The sequence below is a fragment of the Phaseolus vulgaris genome, chromosome 9 (assembly GCF_051622355.1).
Source record: "Phaseolus vulgaris cultivar YP4 chromosome 9, ASM5162235v1, whole genome shotgun sequence".
In the NCBI taxonomy this organism is placed as follows: Eukaryota; Viridiplantae; Streptophyta; class Magnoliopsida; order Fabales; family Fabaceae; genus Phaseolus; species Phaseolus vulgaris.
The window spans coordinates 8,557,049-8,582,279 of record NC_143506.1 but is presented as its reverse complement, the minus strand read 5'-3'; the positions used below and the strand labels follow the sequence as shown (position 1 = coordinate 8,582,279).

The following is a 25,231-nucleotide window of genomic DNA, read 5'->3' as shown; positions in this document are numbered from 1 at the left end:
ACCATATTAGAGACTAAAAAATATTTTGGTTTCTAAATTAATTTCTATTATTCTTAAATGATTTCTAAATTGGTATCTAGTTAGCAACCAATATTTTTGCAATTATGTAAATTAAAACACATGGAGAACCATTGCATACAATTTGGGAATGGTAAAACAGGTCAGCCTAACTCATCTCTAGCCTGCGAAAAGTGGGATAGGATGGCTCGAAGTCAAGCTCCTTGAGGAATTTTCAAAGAAACTTTATTCATTACACTAGTCAAGTTTTGTTGTCATGTTATGATTATTATTTACTTATTAGTATGATTATCAATATTAAGAAAATAAAAATTAATAACATTATTCATATATTTAATATCACTATTATTATTAATATTATTAATTTTGTGATATTATTAATATCATTAATGTTATTAATATTACTAATACTATTATTATTATTATTATTATAATACTAATTATATTATTTATATTATTATATTAATATTATTAATTTTTATAATATTAATAATATGTATACTTATTAGTTATGATTATTATTATTTATGAATAATAATTATGATTTTATAATTATTTATATTATAATAATATTTTTAATATTATATATATAATTATTATGATAATAGTTGATAGGTAATAGAGATCCGAGAGTGATAGTTCATAGGTAATAGAAATTTGTAGGTAAAAGTTGGTAGGTAATACTGAATTCAGCTACAGATTCAAAATCTGTGGGTAATATCCGTAGGTAACATTTACCTATGGATTCAGATCCATGGGTAAAATTTCATAGATAATACTGATTTTTTTGTAGTGTTCTAAATTAGTTTTTAAATTGGTGTTTACTTAGCTGCTATCAAGGTTTTAACTACCAATTATTTATATTATAAATTTGGTAGTAAAAACCTTGGTAGCTAATTAGATACTAATTTAGAAACTATTTATCAATAATATAAAAAAAATTAGAAACCAATAATTTTTTTAGTCTTTGAAATTATCTCTTATTTAGTCACTATAACAACTAATTATTTTTTTGTATCTAAAATAAGTTTCTATTTAATGATTTTCTTATAGTGGAATAGGTTGTTGAGTTACTTTTTAATTTTTAATTTTTTTCTTTTTGTTTTGAATATATTTATTTGGTTGTAATAATTGATATCATTTATTTGGGTAATAAAATGAAAGGAAGAGTAATAAAATTGAATCAAATTTTAATATTATAATAAAAAAAAAAATCTACCCGTTGTTATCATGATATGAGTTCACTTGTTTTTAATCACTTAATTTGTTTTTGGCAAATTAATTGTAATATCTATAGAATTGAATTAATTAATAATTACGAGTTAACTTTAATTGGATTTTTATTAACTAAAGAAGCTATTCCTTAATTAAAATCTTGCATGAATATCACGTGTCAAACGGATAATGTGAAATAAACTCATCGCCTTTCTATCCCTCCATTAGATTGACATAAAATTTTGACCCTTACTGAATAGTTTTAAAATTTCACAATATAACGTATCTGGACAAAACATACCTACTACAACAGTAGATAAAATATATTTATATAATTATTACAGGCAAGTTTTATATTAGTCATATATGTACACTGATCCTGAGATATGCGGATCCCAAAACAATGTATTTAATATATTTTACTAATTAGAAATATATACAAAATTTAATATTTTTTTTATATACATAACAGTAAATTAATTATTTAAACCATACATAATATGATATATTAATATATATATATATATAAATTATACATCACATTCTTATTTAGAGGTCATTAAAATAAATTAAAATTAAATCACTTATATAAAAAAAATACAATAATCTTTAATTGTATCTCAATATACTAGTGTAATATAGATTTTTTTGGTCAACTTTTAGACAAATAATACCACACGACATAGGTAAGAGACATCTTTTATGTTCGGTTCGTGTGATGTGATTTTTTTCATACATTGAAACTAAATCCGACATAAAAATGTATAAAAAAAATATTTTTTATATTGTTTTTTAGCTTTTTTTTTTTTATCAGCAAAGAATTAAATTAAATTAAGGGGATACAAAAGGGGTATCCCAACCCTTTACAAAACCCAAACCCTGTTTTTTAGGACCTCCACGAGGTATCCCAAAACAGGGGATAAAAAGATATATCATAAAAACAGCCCCATTCTACTACTATTGTAATGCTGGACTGTTTCAAAACACTAAACAACAATTTCACACCACCATAACACCATTAGGTCCTCCCACCAGGTTGAATGGTACTTGGAGAGTGACTTTCCGCTACCTCCACACCCAATGGCTAGTGCTGCCTCTCTCAACCTCCTATGACAGTGAACATAAAATACCCCCTGCCTAGGTCTTCAGTTTTATACGTAAACCTCCAACAGCTTCAATTAAGCTTTCTGGAAACCCGGCGATGTGCCTACCACGGCGATTTCCGGCTATTTGATCTTCTGTTCTTCAAGTACAGCGATGACACATAACTTCGGCGACCACTGCCTACGCACGCACGGAGATCGCCGCTTCACTTCGGCGACCACCGACTACGCGCGCATGGAGAACGCCTCTTTATTGTCCGGCGATCATGTTGGCCTTCTTCAAAAACGGCGATGATGCATACCTTCGGTGACCACCGACTACGCACGCATGGAGAGCGCCGCTTTATCAACCGGCGATCATATTAGCCTTCCACGTGTCCTCATCCACATCGCCCCTCACTTCCAATATCTGAACTTCTGTTCTTCTAAGACAGCGATGATGCACAACTTCGGCAACCACCGACTACGCACGCACGGAGATCGCCGCCACATCGACCGACGATCATGTTGGCCATCTTCAACACGGTGATGATGCATACCTTCGGCGACCACCGACTACGCACGAATGGAGAGCGCCGCTTTATCGACTGGCGATCATATTGGCCTTCCACGTGTCCTCATCCACATTGTTTTTTAGCTTACTCAACGTAGAAAGTAAAATAACATTTCTCATGTTTGTTTTGATATGATTGAACTAAAAAATTTGTTATTTATATAATTATGCTCATGCCTAAAAGGTCTTGTTTTATAGTCATGACCAACACAAATTATGTTTTTTTATATAATTTATTTTGGCATCAATCCAAAACCTCTTACCAAAATAAAATACACTACCCAAAGAATATCAATAAACATCAAAACAAAACGTTTGTAACTAAATTACTAATAATTTTTTTAATTTAACTTAAACTATTTAATATTGCAAATAGTCATAAAAGATACCTAATGTATTTAAAAAAAACATATAATTAAACCTAATCATTTTTATTATCACCTCTTATCTTTTTCATACACATGTAAAAAACATGATTCTTTATTTAATGCGTTTTTACAGTTAGATGTTGTCATTTAAAATGCGGTAGCATTTTTTAAATTAATTTCATTTAAGAATGTAGCTATTTGTAATAGCCGCATTCTTAAACAATGCGCTTTAATTTAAGAATTCGACTATTTGTAATAGTTGCATTCTTAAATAAAGCACTTTATTTAAGAATGTGGCTTTACCTAATAGCCACATTCTTAAATGAAAGCGCTTTGTTTAAGAATACAACTTTACCTAATAGTCGCATTCTTAAAACATTTTTTACCCTAACTCTGAAGCGTGCCACCTACACTTTCATACTTAACTAACAAACATTAGTTAATTTGGACGATGGTCAGACTCCAATAAAACCCCAACCTGGACGTGGCAACAAACAACCTACTAGATTGAAACATTTCTCATTGAGACGTGTTGCTGGTGAGAAGATACATATTGACATTGATGTTAACACTAGAGTGGCTTCTGGTCCTAATGCTGAGACGTTTAACAACTATCTTAGTGTTGTTTCTTGTGAGAGGCTATCCATTTTTATTAATTCATGGGATGATGTGTCAAAGGTCGATTGGAACATGCTCTGGGAGGATGTCCAGGTAAGCTTTACATTATTATCGTTATCATTAATATTCATTGATTAATTTTAATTTGATGATATTATTTCGCAAGCAAATTTTGAAATCCCTGATGTGGAACCGCTTCAATCAAAGATTATATCCAATATTAAACTTAAATTCCGTCAATTTATGTCAGCACTGACGACGAAATATATTTTTGGCAAACTTAAAGGCGAAAATCCTTATTTAAAGTACAAATATATTGATGAAGAGACATGTCATCTTTTTGTTCAAAGTCATGAATGTGAAGCTTGGAAGGTAAGTGAAGCTACTTAACTATTTTTATTTATATAACATTAGTAACTTAATATTATTTAATTCACTTCTTTTATTTCATTTATTACAGGATCGCCGGAAGAAAGCTCAAGAGATAGCTTTAAAGAAATGTTACCCCGCACGTACTGTCTCGTTCAAAGTATCAAAAGCTTGAGCAATCACTAATGGCAGAAAATGAGCAATCCAATCTGAGGACTGGGTCTGAGATTGATACAGGGGTCACTTCTCCTCCATCACCACTTTTGCGCCATGTAAAATGGAAGATGGTCCGAATTAAAAAGTCGGGTGCATTTAGTTCTGAGCAATCAAAGATAGTCTCAGAAAAAATTGTAAGTTATTTTTATCCTCTTTTGTATTTATTTTAAAGCATTAATTATATTAAAAACTTATATGATTTTTGTCTCTTGTAGGATTTCTTGGTTGAGGAAAGCTCTCAAGGTAGTTTTGTCCTTGAAAGTCGTCGCGATATCCTGGTTGAAGAAATTGGACGACCTGAGCATTGTAGTCATGTTCGTGCAACTTGAAAATGGGTTGAAATTAAACTATATTTTGGTGCTACACCATGACACTCATCCTCCTCCCCCACAGAGACCAAAGCAAAAATGAAGAGTAATTAAGATACGTCAAGAATTAATGGAGGAGATGAGAAAGAAAGTTGATCGAATGCGGTTAGAGTTGCAACATGAGTTTCTATCGCAACAAGTTTATGCTAAGCCGATTGAGGCACTTGTTAGTCTTGTTCCCAAGAGCACAAAGAGGAATTGTGCGGCTCCTACAATATCAGGGGAGGATATCATTGGGTAGACGATCCAATGTGAGCTACTGGTAGAGGGCAACATGCTTCCTCAGGTGGTGGCCATTGTAAAAGTTTTTCAAGAAGCCACCACCTTACATAACGTTCATTTCCCCTAATGTGGCGAAGGTAATAGTTGAAAGAATATGAGTAGTTGATGCTCGTGTTCTACTACCTTCAGATGAGGTAACAACTGTGGTCAATGCATTTCAGACATTCATAGCCTGGTCCAAACACCTCATTCGAATCATACCTGAATCTCCGATAATAATTTCATTTCATTATATTAATTTATACTTATATATTACATCTAATTTAATACAAATGTTCTTTATTTTGTAGAAACCTCGTCAGAAACCAAGTCCGAAAAAGAAGCTTGAGGTTCCGATTAACGATCCTATAGCTTCCTTAGTTGTAGCTGCTAGGGAGATTGGTCAAGACCCTTTGGAAGTTTCGTGGGATGATACGTGTTTTGAAATAAACGCTAACATGCCACTATATACATACATGTCAGATTTGTTAGAATTTTTAGCTCGGGATCAGGAGCTTAATATATGTTAAATTATTATTGATTATGTTTTAACTAACTTGTAGGTTTTTGTATGGAGTTTCTATCCGTGAGAGGGGAGGAAGATGTGTATAGAATATAAAATTCAACTCATTGTTATTTATGACCACTTCAGTGTATCAAATCTGTGAGTTTATAATAGGACATATGGTAGAAGTAGAGGTAGATAACACATAACTGAATAGGAATTTGGAATGCAGTGGCAGAAAGATTAAACTTGGTTATAGGACTGGAATGGTCGCAGTGTTAATATGAATGCAATGAATGTATTAGAGGGTGGAATATCATGGCAGGGTAAGCCTGATTTTGAGGAGGGAGAGCAGATATGGTGAGATGGTGGGGCGCCTGATGTGTGTGTGTGATTTCTGTGCTGAATACTATGCAGGGGAAACACTGGTCTGCATGTGTCTTCTGCGTTGAATACTATGCAGGTGAATACATGCAATTGAGTGTAGGCCATATAGGGGATGATCTGATTATTGAAAGTTTATATATTGAATAATGATAGTTATGTTTGGTCTGTCATGAAGCTATATTTTCTGGTGGTTCTATGGGTGAGAAATAATAAATGCCTAGTTCCACGAGGATTATATGGAGTATAGGCTAATCAAAGGTGGCTGGGGGGAGTAGATAAAAACAAGGGGAGGTTCGGAGAGGTATTAGGAACTAGTAGTGTGCTTGTTTTTGTCGTCTGTGCAGAGTTCTGCAGCAGTTAAATGGACACAAGGAAAACTAATGAAGGTTTCAGATACTCCATTGTGACCTAACTCACTCTACTGGAGTGGCGATCCAAGTTATGGAGGCAGTAGAATCCTGGTCAAGGGGAGAAGAACTGCTGCAAAGCAAGGAAGTGCAGGGGTTGACTAAATGGATTTAGATTTGCATAACCTCAGGGTGGAATTAAACTTCTGCTTCTTCACCTTGGTCGGTTTCGATGAACATAAGTGGCTCAAATCCAAAGCAGTCTCGGGCATTGAAGTCACATGGTTACGTAAGGGTAACTTGGAAAATCAGCAGTGTACATACCACTCACATTCACATATGATGCCTCCAACACAGAGTACCTTTCTCAACAGGTGCAGAGTTGTTTATGCTGGCAGAGTCAATGCAATTACACATATACAAAATAACCTATTATGAAATAGAATTGAGATAAATAAAAGAGAATAGAAAAGAGTAAAAAGAAGTTTAAAGATATGAGAAAGAATATATGTTTTTTATTGTTATTCAACTCAAAACAAATAGTCTGAATATATACGAGTAGTAAACTCATTCTAGGTTTAACTTAATTAAAGAGGAAAAGAATCAATAATTAAATACTATAATCATAACACACAAAGATAAAATAAAGTTATTAACCTTTATAAAGATTAGAAACAACTAATAATTAGAAAAAACATTCAATTATTCTCCTCAATAAAGAAAAACAACTGATAATTAGAAAAGACTGCACAATTAATATTAAGATCTTTCTATAATTCTGGTATTTGTATCATTTAATATAATCTAAGATTTTTCTTACACGGATTAAAATACCTTAAATATATATCTTATAATATATTTCTTTATGTTGATAAAAAAAATAAAAGAAAAATGTTTTTTTAATTGTAACATAAGACCTAATTAATTTATGTTTTTGTAAGGAACAATTTTTTATCACTTCAAAGAAACACTTTATTTTTAAACTTTAACCAAGTCACCGTTAATTTAGTTTGGATTGCCTGTTGTCCTAAAAAAACACATTACCAAAGGCCAATTATAAAGCTATCCAGCACTTCCTGGCAAAACAAGTCCCAGAAATATATTTGGGCACAATAATATTTTACACAATGCAGTTTTCCTTAGTTTTTTTATGTATGCAAATAATATCACTGACGGCCAGAATATTTGTTTCTATTCTTCGAGAATTGCCAGAACAATAGTATAGAAAATGATATCTTCCAATTGAACCCGCAAGAGAATTCCCGGCACATGACACTTCGTTTCAGCAGGGCACATCAGTTCCCTGCAAGAAGAGAATCATCGATTATCATAAATTCTGAAGCCCTTTTATATTGTTCAAGAATTAAAAATTGGTTCTAATAAAATTATTTTTTTCAATAATGACGAAAACACAGTAACTCAGTAGAATATTGCTGAATAACAAGACAAGTAATTGCTGGCAACATAGTATAAAGTTCTGCTTATTAGCAACTGGTATTTGATACAAAAGAATGTGGCTTAGAGAATTGTAAGTACCTGGCGGTGGTTTGAATAATTTGGGGTCAAGGGGACGACCTTGCATCTCAAATTCCATGTCATAAGCAGTTTCTAGAAAGTGACTAAAAATTGAGAACCACAAAATTTATTAGTTTCTTCTGCACCCTAAAGTTGTGAGAGATAGATATTGAGAAATAGCAGCAGAGAAATTGGCTTTTGAGGTGCCAAGTGTACCTAGAAGCAGATAGGGGGTTTGGGATGGCGTTTTGATCTCTATGAATAATACTCTCAGGAGTCCTTAGCGCTCCTTGGGGTGCAACACTCGTCCCACCTCTCGCATTTTGGCTCGAAGCCTTCTGCGACTACTCAAAACAAACCAACCAGAACAACCTCATCATCTCAATTTTGGGTTAATACATAAAATCAAGGTTATTCTTTCAGGTATCTATTTGAAATTTCTTTGGTTAGCTTTAGAGAATAATGTGATGATGTTATATTTAGTTGTTTGTCCTTTGATGGTTTAGTAAAAAAGCTTACCTTTCTAGGTTGAGAAGACGACGGTCCTTCTAGATCACGACGTTTTGGAGGACGACCCCGACGTGGTGGTACATAAGGTACCTGTCATGCAACAGTATTTCCATGTTTAGTTGTTTGCAAGAATGGTAATTTTACAGGGAAATAATAAAACTCCATGCACATGCACACATATATGGAGAATCCCCATTGGGGGAAAATACTTCATTAGAAAAAGCGCAACTTAGAGGAGAATACTATACATGAAATCTTCTTACAATATCACACACAACAACAAATAAATAAGCTCATTACCATCAAAGATATTGAAACTGATAAAAATACTTCTTGGAATTAGGATGAAGAATTTTTTTATAAGAAGCAACATCTTAAGAAGTCGGAGAAGTACTAAAAGATCCAATTATGATTTTTTTATAAGTCGGTCCTGATTATACATGTTCATCATCATTGTCAGTAACAGAAAGATCAGAAGTATTTTGGATATTTTTACCCTTTCAGTTGGCATGCTGTTGCTAATTTGTTCGGTAATGAAGCGAGTATTCAAGCCAGCACTCCGTGCAGAATTCATATTTAAAATTCTTTGAAGCGTTTCAGAGTTTTGGATCCTATGCACACATTTAACCACATAAAATAGAACGTCAAGTAAAACACTTGTATTTTCAGGATACATATACTTCTTTTTTGCTTGTTCTTAGAGAAATTATAGATAACTTAAAGTAAATTACCCAGTTGATGAAGTTGCTAGACGTTTTCCTGTGTCGCGGCTGGTTTGGACTTCATTCGTTGAAAGAGCGGCCTCTTGTTGCATTCTGGATAAACATGAGAAAATGAAATTATAGAATAAATTTCAAATGAAGAATTAAAAAATCCAATACCTTAAAATTTGTGCAATCTCAGCCTCCCTGGAGTTGGGAACTCTTGAACTAGTTACTTCAGTTGTCCTTGTACTTGAGTGGCCCAGAATCCCTGAAATAAGTGTCTGCGAACCAACTGTGTTTATCTGCCTTTGTAGATTGGGATTCATCATCCTTTGATTGTATTCACTAATTTGCAACCTTTATTAGAAAATTAATGAATTATCATATCATATAGAAATTAATGTTCCGCTTGGAAAAAAAATAAATAAATGACATTGCATCTCCTAGGCGAGAGTGTAAAAATGGTTATTGATAAAGCTTGCTCACCACTGTTGCACAGAAGCACTACTTTGTTGTCCATGAGCATTTGGCATCCTCACTTGGGGATAAGGGTGCTGACCCCGATCCTGATTTCCAAACAATGGACCATACCTACAACAAGGGAATCTTATTAACAAAATAAATATAATGTTATATTTGACAAATCGATATATTTCTCCACTTTTAAAATTAAAAGTTGCTTTAAATTTCTTGTATAACAAATTAATTTTAAAGAAAGCAGACCAAGTTATTTCCTTCAACAACTAAATGTATATATTAAATTTTATTAATCTATTGGTTGAACATTTTGATATTTACCTCAATAAAGCTACCAACACTTTCACATTTTAAGAAAATATATACTGCACATCAAATTGAGTTTATTTCTTAAAGTGTCATTTATAATTTTAAGACTTTATAAGTGAATTATAAACTAGATATATTCCATATAAACTTGTAATTCAGCTGTTTAATTAACAAAATTAAACACATATAGATAGTTTTGGAAAGGGTATTTTGATTCTTCCTCAATATAAAAAAAGACATCAGTTTTTATTGCTTTACTTTTTATAGTCTTTTGATATCTCCAAGAAGTAAAATTAAATATAAGTTAATTATAGTTTTCTGACTTTATGGCTGTTTGATATTTTTTATTTTGTATAAAAGCTTAAATGATAATTTTTCCTAAACAAGTAAAGAAAAAGGAAATTTGAGGCTAAATATTTCATACGTAGAATGCAGTGAAGATCCGGAGGCAAAGGAAAAGCCTCTGGTGGCTTGTAGGATAGGGTTTTGAGCATAGTTAGCAAGTGAGGACCCAAAGGGAGCTGCAGGGTCAGGAAGCACAGGTCTATAACCTTGTTGAAAAGGATTTGTTGGCATTCTTGTCAGAGCAGGCTGAAAATTTGTGTACGCTTCCGACCTATAAGACAAAAGGCAACCACATACTTACTTGGTACTTTATGCTTATACTTTAAAGGGTTAGTTTTTCCACGACAACACTATAGTAAATTTCATGCAAAGGCTTATTCCAAAAATATAGTGAAGTAATAGCTAGGTACCTAGGCCACGTTGGGTACACAGGCCTCACAGAATTTTGAGATCGTAAAACAGCAAGTTGCTGGAGTTCAGAAGCATGGCTACCAACTTGATTATGTACTGTTGTGAATGACTGGGGCGACCTGATACTAAAAACAAGCAGTGAATGCATTTTGTTTTGTGTTGACTAGTTAATCAAATAATATAAGAAGCAGCAGAGGAATGGAATAATACTGCGTGAAGTTGGCTGCGTATTGTGCACCATAGGCATCAGGAGCAGAGGAGTTTATGTGCGATGATGGCCTACGGTTAAAAATTTACACAGTAGAGTTATATTCACAATCATGAAAAGAAAAAATATATTTTAATCTTACAGTTTCAAAAAATAAATATAATAAAAAATAAATTTATAATTAAATAATATAAAAAATAATTAAAATAATAGAATTGAAAGTTGTTATTGGGAGGTAGAAAAAAGTGAATTATTATAAAAAACATCCACACAACTCAAAATAATAATATTTTAATTTATTTTTTAATTTAGATGGGTGTATTTTTTTGTTAATGATACTTTGACACAGTTTAACTATTTAACATTAAAAAAGTACTACTTTATTATAATGTAATTTTTTTTAAAAAAACTGTTCTTAAATTTTTGTTTTTTACTATGTGAAAGAATATTTTATTTTTGTTTGGTCTCGCTTGTTTCTAGGGAGGAAAGAAGGATATTTACTCGGTCAAAAGAAAATTACGAAAAATAAGATACTAAAAGACAAAAAATTACAGATAAGAAGGTTGATTATTGGTTAAAAACTTTAAAGTAAATTATGAGAGAATTAAAAAGAAAGTACTATATATAATTAATTATTTAGGTTTTTTTTATTATAAATTTAAATTATTATTGTTTTTTTATTTAAAATAGGATTATAATTCAAGTATAATTAAAATTATAAAAAATTATTTTTATAAAGTAATATAATTAATCATATTATCTATTGTAAATTATAAATATAAATAATAATAAATATATTTTTTAATAATAAAAAAATAAATTTATATAATAATTATATTAATTAAAAAAAATAAAGATAAAAATAATAATATTATTTAATTTATAAATAAATCAATTCAATTAACTTTTAATAATTTTTAAATATAAAAATAAATTTATATTTTTATCAATTAAAAAATATAATTTCACAGATTTTCATAAACTTTTCCACATTTTTATACTCTATTTACTTTAATCCAAACAACTTCACTTTCTTCACACTTTCTATACAAATCATTTTAAATCCACTCCTCAAAACATTAATTTTAAAATTTATATTCAAATGAACGTTATTATGAGCACATGCAAATGTATTTAATTTTAAGTTTCAAAAATTGGAAAGATACAGAATTTTGAGTCTGACACTGACAGAGAGGTAGGGTCCATGTGAGACATGCCATTTTTGTTGGTTTATAATTTCTAAATGCATAACTGGTTAAGTGTAATTAAGTAGAAGTAGAAAACGCACCTATAATTCCAAACAACAGTGGAGTTACTGATATGATTGTGAAGAGGAAACAACTCGGGTCTTTGTGGTGGGGCAAGTTGCCCTCTTGAATAACCTGATTCATTCCCTGGCCTTGCCTGTACCTCCATACAAGTCCAGATATTGACAAAAAATATGGTCAATTAAGGTCCACAAAAAACAGCCTTCGGAGTATACGAAGTGCAACCTCAGTTGTGTGACATGTTTTTTTTAACAATTATACTCACGGGGTTTGGGTTTGGGTGGACCAGAGCCGGATAAGAGGATGATTGGTTAATAATGTTATTTTCGATTCTGTTTGGCACCGAGACTTGATTAATTGGGTTTTGCGCAAAATGAATAGCTTGATGCCTACAAAACATATAGGAATGAAGAATAAGCATGCACTCAAGATTAGCAGTAAAAAAAATTGTATATCAACATTTTAATACTGGTTATGATCGGTGAGATATATTAAAAATGCATAATTCATAAAATAACATGAAAAACTTACGCGACCGAATTCACGTTTTGTAAGTCAGCGAGTTCGTTTAAGTAACCCGATAGGGTCACTTCTTGGCTTTCACGAGACGGAACAGCTCCATCAATCATTAACTCATCCTAATTAAATTATACATTAAAGAAAGTAAGATTACTCATCCAAAGTGGCATGTGTCCATAATAAACATTTTCAGATACAAAGATGTAACAATTGTGTTTGTTTGGGTTGGTGTTTTACAGCAATAAAAATTGTTAATTTACCGCAGATGACAGAGGGTTGCTTATTGGTGTTGCCTGAAGAAGTGGGGTGTTTGGTAACGGAGGGAGCGGATTGGGCACAAAAGTGAGCGCCGCCGCCGCCGCGCTTGAGGATCCCTCGTGAGACCAAGACGTAGGTTCCGTAGTTTCAACCATCGTTTGGAACTAAACAAACATAGTACAACAGATACGAAAGTAAACAAAAATGAGTAAAATCAGTACCTTCTTTTCCTAGTATTATTGACTAGAAAGCATGAAAAAACATGCGGAGCTAATTATTACTATGAGTACTTATTTTCATATTCTTTTACTCCATGCAAGAAAAAAAAGAAAACTTTGTTTTGTTTCCTTCTTTCTTCTATTGGTCAACATTAAACCCGTCTCTTTTTTCTTTCTTTCCTTTTCTTTCAGCTTTAATTTTTCCTTTTAGTTTCTTTCTTAAACTAAACATTCCCTGAATGTTAATTTTCAGAAGAATTTACATATATGGTTAGATTTAGATTTATGAAATGAACTTAAAAGGTAAAATTGAGAATGAGAGGAGCTTAGTGCATACTGAAGTGGAGGGAAGAGGAGGCAGGTCAAATTGAGAATTAAACTGTTCTATTAAATTTGCATCTTCCAAACCAGTGAGACCAGGAGTGTCTGTCTGTAAAAATGTTGGTTGAAATTCGTCGTCGTTCCAGTCAATGAACATGTCAAGGTTATCTGACTCAAAGTCCCTATCCATGTTCTGTACACCATCCATTTGTGATATGAAACAGATTCAGTCAAATGATAAATAAATAACAAAAATAACACAGTAAATTTCTTTTTTGTTGTAAATAAAACTTGTAAAAAAGGGCTTCTACCAGAAGAGACAATAAAGTTTGGACCACAACTGGACTGACTTAATCGAGGGAAGCTTTTGGTAATTTGCATGTCATTTTAACTTTAATCTCATGGTCTTTTTTGCACACAAAAATTATTATAGAAATTAGGACAATTACATTCTATTAACCGCATTGATAATACTTAAATTATGTGTCTCTTGGTAGTTTTAAATATTTTTCTTTACTTTAACCCTTATTTAAAAGTGAGTAAGAATTTGTAAGACGAAAATATTATTTAAATGTTTTGGTTTTTGAATTTTTTTTTTTGTTTTTAAAATAATAATTTATAATTTTTTTCTATTTCAAAATTATTTTTTAATAGAATAATTACATAAATTTTAAAATAAAATATTAAATAAACTAAACAGTGTTTTAAAAAAAAATCCTCTTTTATGTTGTGTGTAATTTTCATATATCTTCACATAATAGAATATTGGTTTTCAATTTTGTAATGTTGAATATTTTTTTATTTAAACTATATACAAATTAAAATACAACTTAATAAATACTAAAAATAGTATAATAATTAATTATGTTTATATAATATTAAGTAAAAAAATTAAAAAAATTAAAGATAATAAAACATTAATTAAAATATAAGAAACAATAATTAAAAAATTAAACAAGTTATAAATATAAGCTAACTAAAGTAATCTGTAACTTATAAACTATTTTTTAAAAAACAAATTATTTAAAATATCTTATTAAACACTTTTATATTGATGAAACTATAAGTTAATAAAATAAACTATGTAGCATAAGTTATTGGTTTTACCACGCATTTCTATACGTCTCCGAATAAATAAACTGATACATATATTTAACTTCTACCGTTTTAAAAGTAACATTTGATCCAAATCCACTGTATATAATGGATGCTTGGTCCACATTGACTACTTTTATCACATGGAAAATGTTAATTAATTTGGTAAATGTTGTATCGGTGGGGAGGCTTCAACATATTAACACTCTTTATAATATAAAAAAAAATAAAAATTAGTTTGACAATTGTACATTGAAAGACACTAAATTATAATGATTATAATTGTAATTTGATTAATGAGATTTTAAAATTATTTAACAAAAAATTATTTATTTTTTTATTTGTAATCTAATGCAAGGTTGTCAACAGATCAGCACATGAAAAATATTAATTTGACAACTGTTAATTGAAAGACATTAATTTCCCATCGTCAATGTAATTTTAAATTATTTTATTTCAACAAAAATTATTTCTCTTTCTAGTTATCAACATATTACCATTTTATGAAAAATGTTAATTTGACAATGACAAATTGAGAGACACTTGTTTATAATTGTGATTTGGCTAATATAATTTTAAAATTGTTCATTTTAAAAAAAAATATATTTTTTTAGGTTCAATGTTCTATCTAGAAATATAACTCTTGATTATTATTTTTCTTTTAATAAGACGTTACTTTCTTCATTTCATGAGTTGATAATAAACATGAGTTTTGGGACAATCGGTCAATGCAAGGAAAATCTAATTTTAAGGAAAAAAAAAAACTTTATAGATTGAGAATCACATTAGTTGAATTGCCCTTTTCTCATATATACAGTGAAGTTTCAGTACGAAAGGGGAAAATCAGATCTAATGAAAACACACATGGAAACAAAGTACAAAACTTCTATTTATGTGTTTAATCGTCATGGCATGCAACAAGATGCTTTTCTTGAATTATGCTCAAGTAAAATTGATATAATTTTTTCACAGTAGAGTGTAATTTACCTTCAAAATAAGAATTTCTTGCTTAAAACTCTGATGTGCCGCTTTCAATCCTGTAAAAAAAAAAAAGACAAATAAAAGAGGGGAAAAATAAAATTGATGGCAAGGGGAAAGCTACGAGTATAAGTTTGATCCAATCCTTCAAAATCAACAAAATAAAAAATAAAATAAAAAAATCATGTGAATGAAAATAAAAGTAGGGAGAAGTATTGCATACGAGCCCTTCCTTGTTGAGGAAAGCAAAGTAAATTTAGATTCGAAAATGAGACTTGATCTGTGTAACAAAATCAAAGTCAATAGCTACAAAAAAAAGATGGAAGAGCTTAATTAGACCAAAGAGTGGAAAAGTTAACCTTTGTAAATTTCAGATCTCTGGCTAAAGTTTTTCAAACTCAATTCCAACCACACCTCAAGCCCCCCTTGTTTTATAGGGCAAAATGCAAAGTGTTATGATGATATAGGCTCACTCACATATTTTTTATTACTAAATTTTTGTTTGTTAGAAAATTATAATTATTATATTTTTAAGTATTCAATTAATTAATTAATGAGTTGACATTAATTGAATATTTTATTAACTTAAACAAGTTTGTCTTGATTAAAAGTTTGCATAAGATTTCCAAAATGGGTACCATATAAAACAGACTCAATTTCATTTTTATCTCTCTTAAAAAATGTTTGATCCCTTATTCTTTTAACGGTTTTAAACAAAACACTAAAATTCTTTTTTTTTCTATTAATTTGATGTTATACAGATCAGAGGTAAAACAAAATTGTTTAAAAGCTTCAACAGTTTAATTTTGATAAAATTTAAAATATTTAATGTAAAGATCCTTTTTTGATAAGGTTGATTTCTTAGAAAGTATTAAGAAGTAAACTTTAAGCCTAACTCAATCTTAAAATATCAACTTACAAAGTTTTTTTTTTTATCAGCAATAAAGATTGAATAACATGAACCACTTAAGGGGTGGATCAACTTACAAGGTAATGTTTTGACCCACTTATATACTATGAAATTTTTTATCTCTACTTGATGTGGAATCTTCAACACACCCCATCACGTTGAGGCTACCAACTCATATGTGAGACTATATATTTATGGATGGTTCCATAGTGACCCGATAGCAAGTAACTTAATAACTCCAATAAACTTTCGCTAAGATAAACTCTAAATGACTTTGATATATTATATTAACATGTGAATTTTAAATTTAACTCAATCTTATGAAAATGATTTATAAGATGATGTTTGTCCTTACTTATATATTATGAAATGTTTTTTTCTCTAATGGATGTGGGGAGTCTTGCTAATACTAAATATAATTAATGTGCATTGATAAATATCCGTTTTAAAATAATTGTAATTTTAAAAAAGTTGTTTTTATATTGTTTATGGACTTAAAATGTATTTTTATTTTAGTCACTGGTTTCTTTTCTTTGTTTTTAGTTCCTCTATAATTGAAAATTATTATTTGTAATCCTTAATATCATACGGTATTTGTTTTGAATACAAATTAAGTGATTATTCCATATTATGCCTGTGAAATAATGTTTATAATTAATGTCTTCTAAAAAAAATTAAGATCTATAAAATATATGTTATATATTCATTTATATTAAAATTGATTTTAGGGACCAAAATTAACTATTTAGTTTTACAATAATAAAAAGCAATGAAAATATTTTACATGGATTAAAATCAAAATTCGGATATTTTAAGGATGAAAATAAGACATACTTAAGTATTGATTACACAACAAATTAATAAAAAAAAATCAAATTACTCTATAAACAATTTTCTTTTATTTTTGTTCAATATACACAAGTTTTAATTTTTTTAAAATAACATAAGTTACATTAAATTAAATTTATTTAATAAAGTATGTATTAATTATATATTAACATTCTATTATCTGGAACACATGCCTTATAAGGATTCATGGAGAACAAAACTTCCTTAAGCTCTTCCGTTGCAACAAGTGTGAGAAGATCTTCAGGCTAGTCGTAGTCAATTTGCGGAATATAACTAAATTTAAAACTGAGGGTCGTAGAAATTAGTAGTTTCGTAATAATCGTTTATAAACTATCATTGAGCATATATCCTCTATTTTTAACTTTAAATTAGCTAAAAAAAAATTCATAGAAATTTATGTATTTATTTGGAAAATAAACAATTAAGCATTATGATATGTTTCTTGAGTGTTTTCTTACATACAATGAAATAAAAGAATCTCACTTAGTTGGTTCTTATTGTTCGCTTTAATAAGAGTATTAAGGTGGTGAGTGTAGGTATAATTTAACCTTAGATATCGAGAGCATGTAGTTTTATATTAAATATCGAACATTGAAATTAAAGATAGTCTAAATTTTAATTAATCTTAATTAGGATAAATTTTAAATAACTGATATTATATAAATATAATGATGAGTTTATGTTTAATTTAATTCGATATATATAGCCTATTTTATGAGTTGTGACTGAGTATATATATAATTTTGTAAGTGTTGGTCACTTTCATTTCAGAATTTTTAATCATATTATACTTGGTTCCTTCTGTTTTTACTTGCCAATTTTTCGTTTTTAGGATAATCGGGAGTGATCATTTGTTCACAAAGCTTCCTAGACTAATTCAATTTTTATTCAAAAGGGATCGATGTGAATCTTCCTAGGCATACTTGGTTCTAGAGAGTGATCACATTGAAACTTTCTTGGCTAAAATACATATATCATAAACAAAAGACATTTTATTTATGTTCTATTGACCTCATTAAAACCTTCCTAACAAAAACTCTCCTTAGAGAAAAAAAAAATCGAATTAAGAAAAAATCAGATTAAGAAAAAGTACACTACAAAAATATTAACTGAAATAAGATTTCATGTTTGACATTCCATGTTCTCAATATCTAAAAGTTGGCACGACTTCAGATTGACGTGACAAAGTCGTGTCAACTTGACACGACTTCTACATATGAAGTCGTGTCAAGTTGGCACGACTTGCTTCAGATTTGTAATTTTTTTACAGTAATCCCATTTTGGTAAAAACAAAAAAAAAAGTTCCATGATGATAAAAAAACTTTGTTTTGTAATTAATTGCATCTTATATATCTTCTATATTTAATTATATATTACATTTTTTAATGTTTATGAATTTTACTATTCACGATAGAAAACGATACACGATTCAGAAAATCAGCTATTCGATACACTACTTTTATATCGATTCAACTACTATCCTGAGTTTAATGCAGCAAATGTCTTGATTATGCTCCGCTAAGTAAAATTGGTGCGTAATGAGTTATGTAGTTTGACAATACCTGGGACCAGATGATAGGTGGTTTCAATGCTGAACGATGAGTGAACCGGTAGCCACAAGGCAAGGTAGTCGGAAGACAAGGTGGTGAAAACCCACACCACCCCCACCCCATTATCATTCCTATTGGAGATTATTCCTTATGGATATATTAGTGGTTAATGCCATCCAAACCAAGAGATTAACACAAGCAAGAGATTATAAAGCTATCCAGCACTACTTGCAAAACTGGTAGACCCAAACCAACATCAGCATGAGTTTTTATATTACTTGCACACGAAAACTTATTACATAACCCTTTTTCTTAGAGATGTCAAATTTTGTATGTGCAAATAATATTGTGAAAACTTGTCTTTGTTTATGAGAATTTGAAATAACGAGTTCTTAAAGATACAAATTGAAATCTTCCGGTCCAACTGCTCGAGAAAGCTATGGTCTCATATATTCTGAGAACTCCAGGCACATTACTTCTCTGCATTAAGAAAATCACCATTTGTCATATATTATGAAGTTTTCAGTTCAAAATATGTAATGCTGGCTTGCTACATAATTTTTCTATAGTGATATAAACTTCCCATAACTTACTAGAATATTGTTGAATAACAAGACAACTAATTACTGATTATCTTACCAAATTTCTTCATCAGTGTTCAATAAAAGAAAAGTGTGGTTTAGAGAATTGTAATTTACCTGTCTGTGGTTTCGATGATGTAAGATGGGGGTCAATGGGATGACCTATCCTTCCAAGTTCTATGTCACAGACAGAGTTCACAAACTGCCTGAAAATTCAGAACCATGAAAATTTTCAGTTTCTTCAGCACTTTTAAGTTAAATGTTTAAAGTATGGTGAGAAGAGCAGCATTAGATATTGACTTTTGAGCTTCAGAGTCTACCTAGGAGCAGAGGAGGCATTTGTGGCTGCGGCGTTTTGATAACTGCAAGGAATATGTTGGGCTTGTTGGGATGTTGAAGTTGTTCCAGCATTTCCTATTTCTGAAGAAACCTTTTGCAACTACTCAAAACAAGCCAAGACTGCATCATTCTAGGGTTCATATATTCTTCTTTATCACAGTATAACAAGAAACAACGTATATTCACGCTTTTAGTCCATAAACCACCAATTTTATACAGCATTTTACACTTTCAAAGACCTATTTTAAAACTAATGAGATGATTTGTTATTTTTTCAGAAATTAACGGTTTACTTACATCGCTTACCTTTTCACATTGAAAATACTCTTCATAGCGTCGTTTTGGAGGACGACCACGAGGTGGTGGTCGGTAACGTACCTGTACAAAATCCATTTTTCAGGTTTAAGAATGGCTGTCTTTAAGGGAAGAAAAAATAAAAACACCATTCACACCATTCACATGCACATCAAAAGGAGAAAATCTAGATTGGGGAAACTACTATACTAATGTATTGTATTGTTTATGAGCAAATGATAATATATGTTTTTTATCTATCTCAATGGAAACAACTTATTTCTCAAATCATAAGAAAATATTTTAACTACAAGTGATTTGATAAATATAATTTCAAAATTATGAAAAAAGATTATTTGTATCACCAGATTTATCTAGTGTGTATTTTATAACTCAAAGTCGTGATAGTACATATTCATAATTCTACCCTTAAATATAAAAAATACTGCATGTTCTAGATATTTTTACCCTTTCAGTTAGGTGGCTGCCTCCAACAGTAATGGAACGGCTAATCAACCGCGAAGGATTCATATCTAGGATCCTTCTAATAGCATCAGAAGGTTCAGACCTATTAACAAATTCAACCATGTAAATAAGAACACGTACTAGTATCCTAATTTTACAAGCTGCAAATTGCAAGAGAAATCATAGATAGCTAAAGTAAGTTACCTAGTTGATGAAGTTCGTATAACATTTCCCATGTCCCGACTAATCCGTACTTCATTCGGAATAGTGGCTTCTTCTTGTATTCTAGATAAACTTTTTTATGCTATTATTAAACTTTTTATCCACAAAATGAAAATATAAACAACAATAAAAGTATTTTTTTTAACTCTAAAAAATCATGCAATATAGTGTGCATTTTTTAATTATACCTTAAAACGGGAGCAATATTTGCCTCCCTGGATATAGAAAGTCGTGAACTTGATGCTTCAGCCCGAGAACTATACCGTTGCAGATTAGGGGTATTCATCCTTTGATTATATGTACTAATGTGATTCGACACACCCTGGGACCTTTATTTGAAAAGTCATGAATAATTATAACATATATAAATTATTGTACCACTTGGTGAAAAAAATGGCACTGCATCCTTCTATAGTAGAGAGTGTTAATGGTTATTGATAAATTGGTTGCTCACCACTGTTGCATTGAGGCACTACTTTGCTGCACTTGATTATTGGGCATCATGATGACTTGGGGATGATGGTAATGACCCTGATTTTGATTTTGATACAATGAGGAATACCTGCAATAATGGAATCTTACTAAGAGAGTAAATAAAATGTTATATTTGATAAATGGATATATATAGTTAGCCACTTTAAAATGATTGCAATGTAAAAGTTGTTTTCAATTTTTTATATAATAAATTAATTGTAAGGAAAAAGGATAAATCCCTTTTATGGCTAACTTATTTTTTGGGGGGAGTATTTCCCTCAACAACTATTTCTATGTATTAAGTTTTATAAATCCATTCTTTAAAGATACATTATTTTTAATTTTACTTTCCTATACCATCTTTTGACATATGTACAAAGTTTTTTTAACAAGAGAGATATATAAGTTAATATTATATAAAGTAATCAAATGTAATTATATATATACATATTTATAAATATTATATGATTATTTAATGCTTTTAAATTTATGTATAAAGCCTTAAATGGCAATATTTTTGTGAAGTAGTAACAAAAGTGAAAATTTGAGGCAAACATTTGATTGGTCGGAGGCACTGAAGATCCGAATCCATAGGAATTGCTCATCACAAATTGTTGACCATAATTGGCAACTGAGAATGCAGAACGAGCTGCAGGCTCAGGCAGCATTGGTCTAAAACCTTGTTGATAAGGAATTGATGGCATTGTGACAAAAGCAGTATTAAGATCTGAGTATGGCTCCAACCTAAGACAAAAAGAAAAACAACCACGTGCTTGATAATGCTGATTTGTTAAATGGTGAAGAACATTTTAGTAAATTTCATGTAGTAGCACAAGAAAAGGTGAAACTATTTAGATACCTAGGATACATTGGGTTGACAGGCCATATAGAATTTTGAGACTGTAAACCATGAATATGCTGCAATTCAGAGGAATGGCCGACTTGATTATGCAGTGTAGAGAATGACCTGAATAAAAAATAAACAGTTCATGCATTTTGTTGTTAATTTGTTAATGGAGTAATTGAGTAATTGCAATAAGTAGGAGATGAATGAAATCATACTGCATGTGGTTGGGTGCGTACAGTGCACCATACATATGAGGAGAGGAGAATTGGGTATGTTGGGGCCTGCTGTTAAAAATTCATAACGTCAGTAGATAGAAGCATCCACACATGTTTAATTGTAAGGTTTAAAAAACTATTAGGGAAGATACAAAATTGTGAGTCTGACAGTGAACAAGAGGTGGGGTTCACATGTGAGACGCGTAATTTTGTTGTCTTGTGGGGTTCATAATTTCTAAGGGGAGGGATAACTGGGTAAGGGTTAAGTGGAAATAGAAAAAGGCAAAGAAGCACCTAGAACTCCATGCAGAATGGGAGTTACTGATATGGTTCTGAAGCGGGAAAAACGCAGGCCTCTGGGGTGTGGCAAACACTCCACTTGCGTATGTTTCAATCGCTGGCGTTACCTGTACCTGCATACAACAACTCCAGATATTTTGACAAAGAATATGATCATGTATAAGGTTCACAAAAAAGCAAAGACTATGGAGCATGTATTGTGGAACATTCTCAACAATTATACTCACCATGTTTGGGTGGACCATCCCTGGGTTAGGAGATGATTGGTTAATATTGAGACCATTGAAATTATTGATTCCGAATGTGTTTGGTACCGAAAGTTGATTGCTCAGGTTTTGGTCGCCATTAGAATGAAGATCTGTAAGTCTACATCATAGTAAGATTAACAAGTAAACAAAAAGTTTCAGAGAATAATGCTGATGATATGTTGAGAACAAACAGAATTTTTTTAATTAAAATATGAATTCACTGCCGAAAATAACATTTTCCTACTGCAAATGTTGGTTTTGCGAGTCTGAGAATTGATTGGAGGAACCAGTTTGAGTGACATCCTGTCCTCGAAAAGATAGACCTTCTACTTCACACGCCAATCTCTCCTAATTAAATTATGCAATAAATACGATTACTTGTCATCTAATGTGGCGTTTAAAAAGATTGAGATACGATATATAATTAATAATTGTGTTTAAGAAATTATTAAGAATCATTAATTTACCGGGGATGATAAAGAGTTGCTTGGTTGTATTCCATTAAGAACTAGAGTGTTTGGTGGTGGTGGAGGTGGCAATGGATTTGGAACAAAAGTAAAATCCACTTCAGTTGAGGGTCCCTGGGAAAACCAAGACGTTGGGTCCGTGGGTTGGACCTGACTTTGTGCTTCATCTATTGATTCCATAACCTGGATAATTCATATAAATTCATTACCATTAACAAATTGCACAAACAAACATTTCTAGTTTCCTCTTACGTGAAGATGTTCAGTGTGACGTGTGCGTTGCGTATGTTTTCAAAGTAATTTTTTAATTCATCATAGCACAAGTATGCTCATTACACATACATCATCATTGTAGCTTTAAAAAATTTGGAGTAGATAAATGACAGTAATAACAAAGCAACATAGGGAAACAGATATGAAAAAGGAAAAATAAGAACAATAAGTTCCTTACTCTTTTTGGCATTATTTCTTACATGCTAGAAAATATGAAAATGCACGTGGGCTCAATGTTTTTCAAAAAATTTCCTTTCAAGGAAAAAGATGCATGAAGTTGATGTTGTAAATTTAAATATCAATTATTTATTTATTTATGTTTATGAAGTGGAAGTTAAATCTAACTCAACGGTTTATTTCTAATAAGGTAAGATTTATACCACACCTATATATATTATAAAATATTTTTATCTCTAATCAATGTGAGATTTTAGTAAATAGTCGGATAAGTTTAACAATCACTCGATAAGATAGATTCTAAATAATTTTGATATCATATTAGAAAATGAATTTTAACAACAACCTTATAAAATGGACTCATTAAAGTGAGATTTGTACTCATTTATATACTATGAAAAAATAATTATTTATAGTCGATGTGATGTGAGATCTCGAACAAAATAAACAAGAAAAAAAAAACAAATTTTAATAGTTTTTTTCTCTCACTAAGTAACCCATAATTTTTTTCTTTGTCTTGCTTATTTTCTTTAATATTTTTTTCCTTTTACTTTCCTTCCTAGGCAAACTCTGTATGACCATTAAAAAAACACACAGGCTACATATGCAGTAAGATGCATAAAAGTTTGTTAAAAGGTAAGAAAGAGAAAGAGAGACAGTTTAGTGCTTACTTCAGAGGGATTAACAGGAGCAACCTCAGTTTGAAAAGAAAAATTTTCCATTAAATTTGGATCTTCCAAAGCAGTGATGGGGCTGTCAGACTGTAAAAATGTTGGTATGAACTGGTCGTCGTTCCAATCAAAGAACACACTGAGGTTATCTGCCTCAAACTCCCCATCGATGTTGTGTAAACCTTCCATTTCTGATTGCCAAAGAGAGAAAATTTGGGCAAAATACTAAATAAATGAAACCACAATTCTATTGTCACAAGTAAATGGAAGACAAGACACTCTCTATAAAAGGACGAACAAACTAGGATGCTTTGTTGTTATGTGGACAAAACGTATGAGTTATGCTAGAAGATTATACACTACAAAAAAAGTTATTAAATAAATATTAGTTTTAGAGGTCAAAAATATTAATTGTTCAATTAAATTATATATTATTTTAAAGATTAAAATAATTATTGATATTTAAAATAATTTTTATTATTAATAAAATTTAGAAATTAATTTTTAAATTAGTATCTAATTAGTTAGTAATAATTAGTATCTAATTAGCTACCAATAATTATAATTGATATCCAAAACTTTGTTAATTAATTAAATACTGATTTAAAAAATAGTTTATAAATTTTATTAATAATAAAATTATTTTATTATAATTCTTTTAGTATTTATAATAATAATAATAATAATAATTCTAAAATTAAATTTTATTTAATAATTATTTTCTAGAGGTAACTTGCATTGCCTACTACATTAAAATAGTCTTGACCAATTTTATATTTTTTTAACAAATGATAATTTGTTATTATTATTGAAAAATAGTGTTTTAACTTCAAGTTCGTTGAAATAATATCGATAAGGGATTAATCACCATATCTAAAATATTGT

The 25,231-nt window shown here is 30.3% G+C and overlaps 2 protein-coding genes and 1 long non-coding RNA gene across 3 annotated transcripts; all 3 read right to left on the bottom strand.

Moving 5' to 3' along the window:
- Positions 1–7,401: 7,401 nt before the first annotated feature.
- On the bottom strand, positions 7,402–9,649 carry LOC137821002 (uncharacterized). Its single transcript, XM_068625388.1, has 8 exons — positions 9,544–9,649; positions 9,235–9,414; positions 9,085–9,168; positions 8,850–8,964; positions 8,363–8,443; positions 8,060–8,187; positions 7,865–7,947; positions 7,402–7,631 (listed from the first exon to the last, which is right to left on the bottom strand). Exons 1-8 carry the CDS (start codon positions 9,588–9,590, stop codon positions 7,624–7,626), a joined length of 726 nt encoding a protein of 241 aa, XP_068481489.1. The 5' UTR covers positions 9,591–9,649; the 3' UTR covers positions 7,402–7,623.
- Positions 9,650–12,340: 2,691 nt separating this feature from the next.
- LOC150025141 (uncharacterized) lies at positions 12,341–13,016 on the bottom strand. Its single transcript, XR_016515548.1, has 3 exons — positions 12,855–13,016; positions 12,607–12,713; positions 12,341–12,464 (listed from the first exon to the last, which is right to left on the bottom strand). It is a non-coding gene; the product is annotated as an uncharacterized LOC150025141 (long non-coding RNA).
- Positions 13,017–13,353: 337 nt separating this feature from the next.
- Positions 13,354–24,535, bottom strand: LOC137823190 (uncharacterized). Its single transcript, XM_090295636.1, has 17 exons — positions 24,347–24,535; positions 23,226–23,408; positions 23,003–23,106; positions 22,738–22,876; positions 22,505–22,623; positions 22,211–22,279; positions 22,017–22,115; positions 21,704–21,892; positions 21,129–21,236; positions 20,863–21,003; positions 20,657–20,737; positions 20,456–20,555; positions 20,000–20,071; positions 19,675–19,784; positions 19,472–19,560; positions 15,474–15,523; positions 13,354–13,584 (listed from the first exon to the last, which is right to left on the bottom strand). The coding sequence occupies exons 1-17, from the start codon at positions 24,533–24,535 to the stop codon at positions 13,354–13,356; spliced, it is 2,073 nt and encodes a 690-aa protein (XP_090151762.1).
- Between the last annotated feature and the right edge of the window lie 696 nt (positions 24,536–25,231).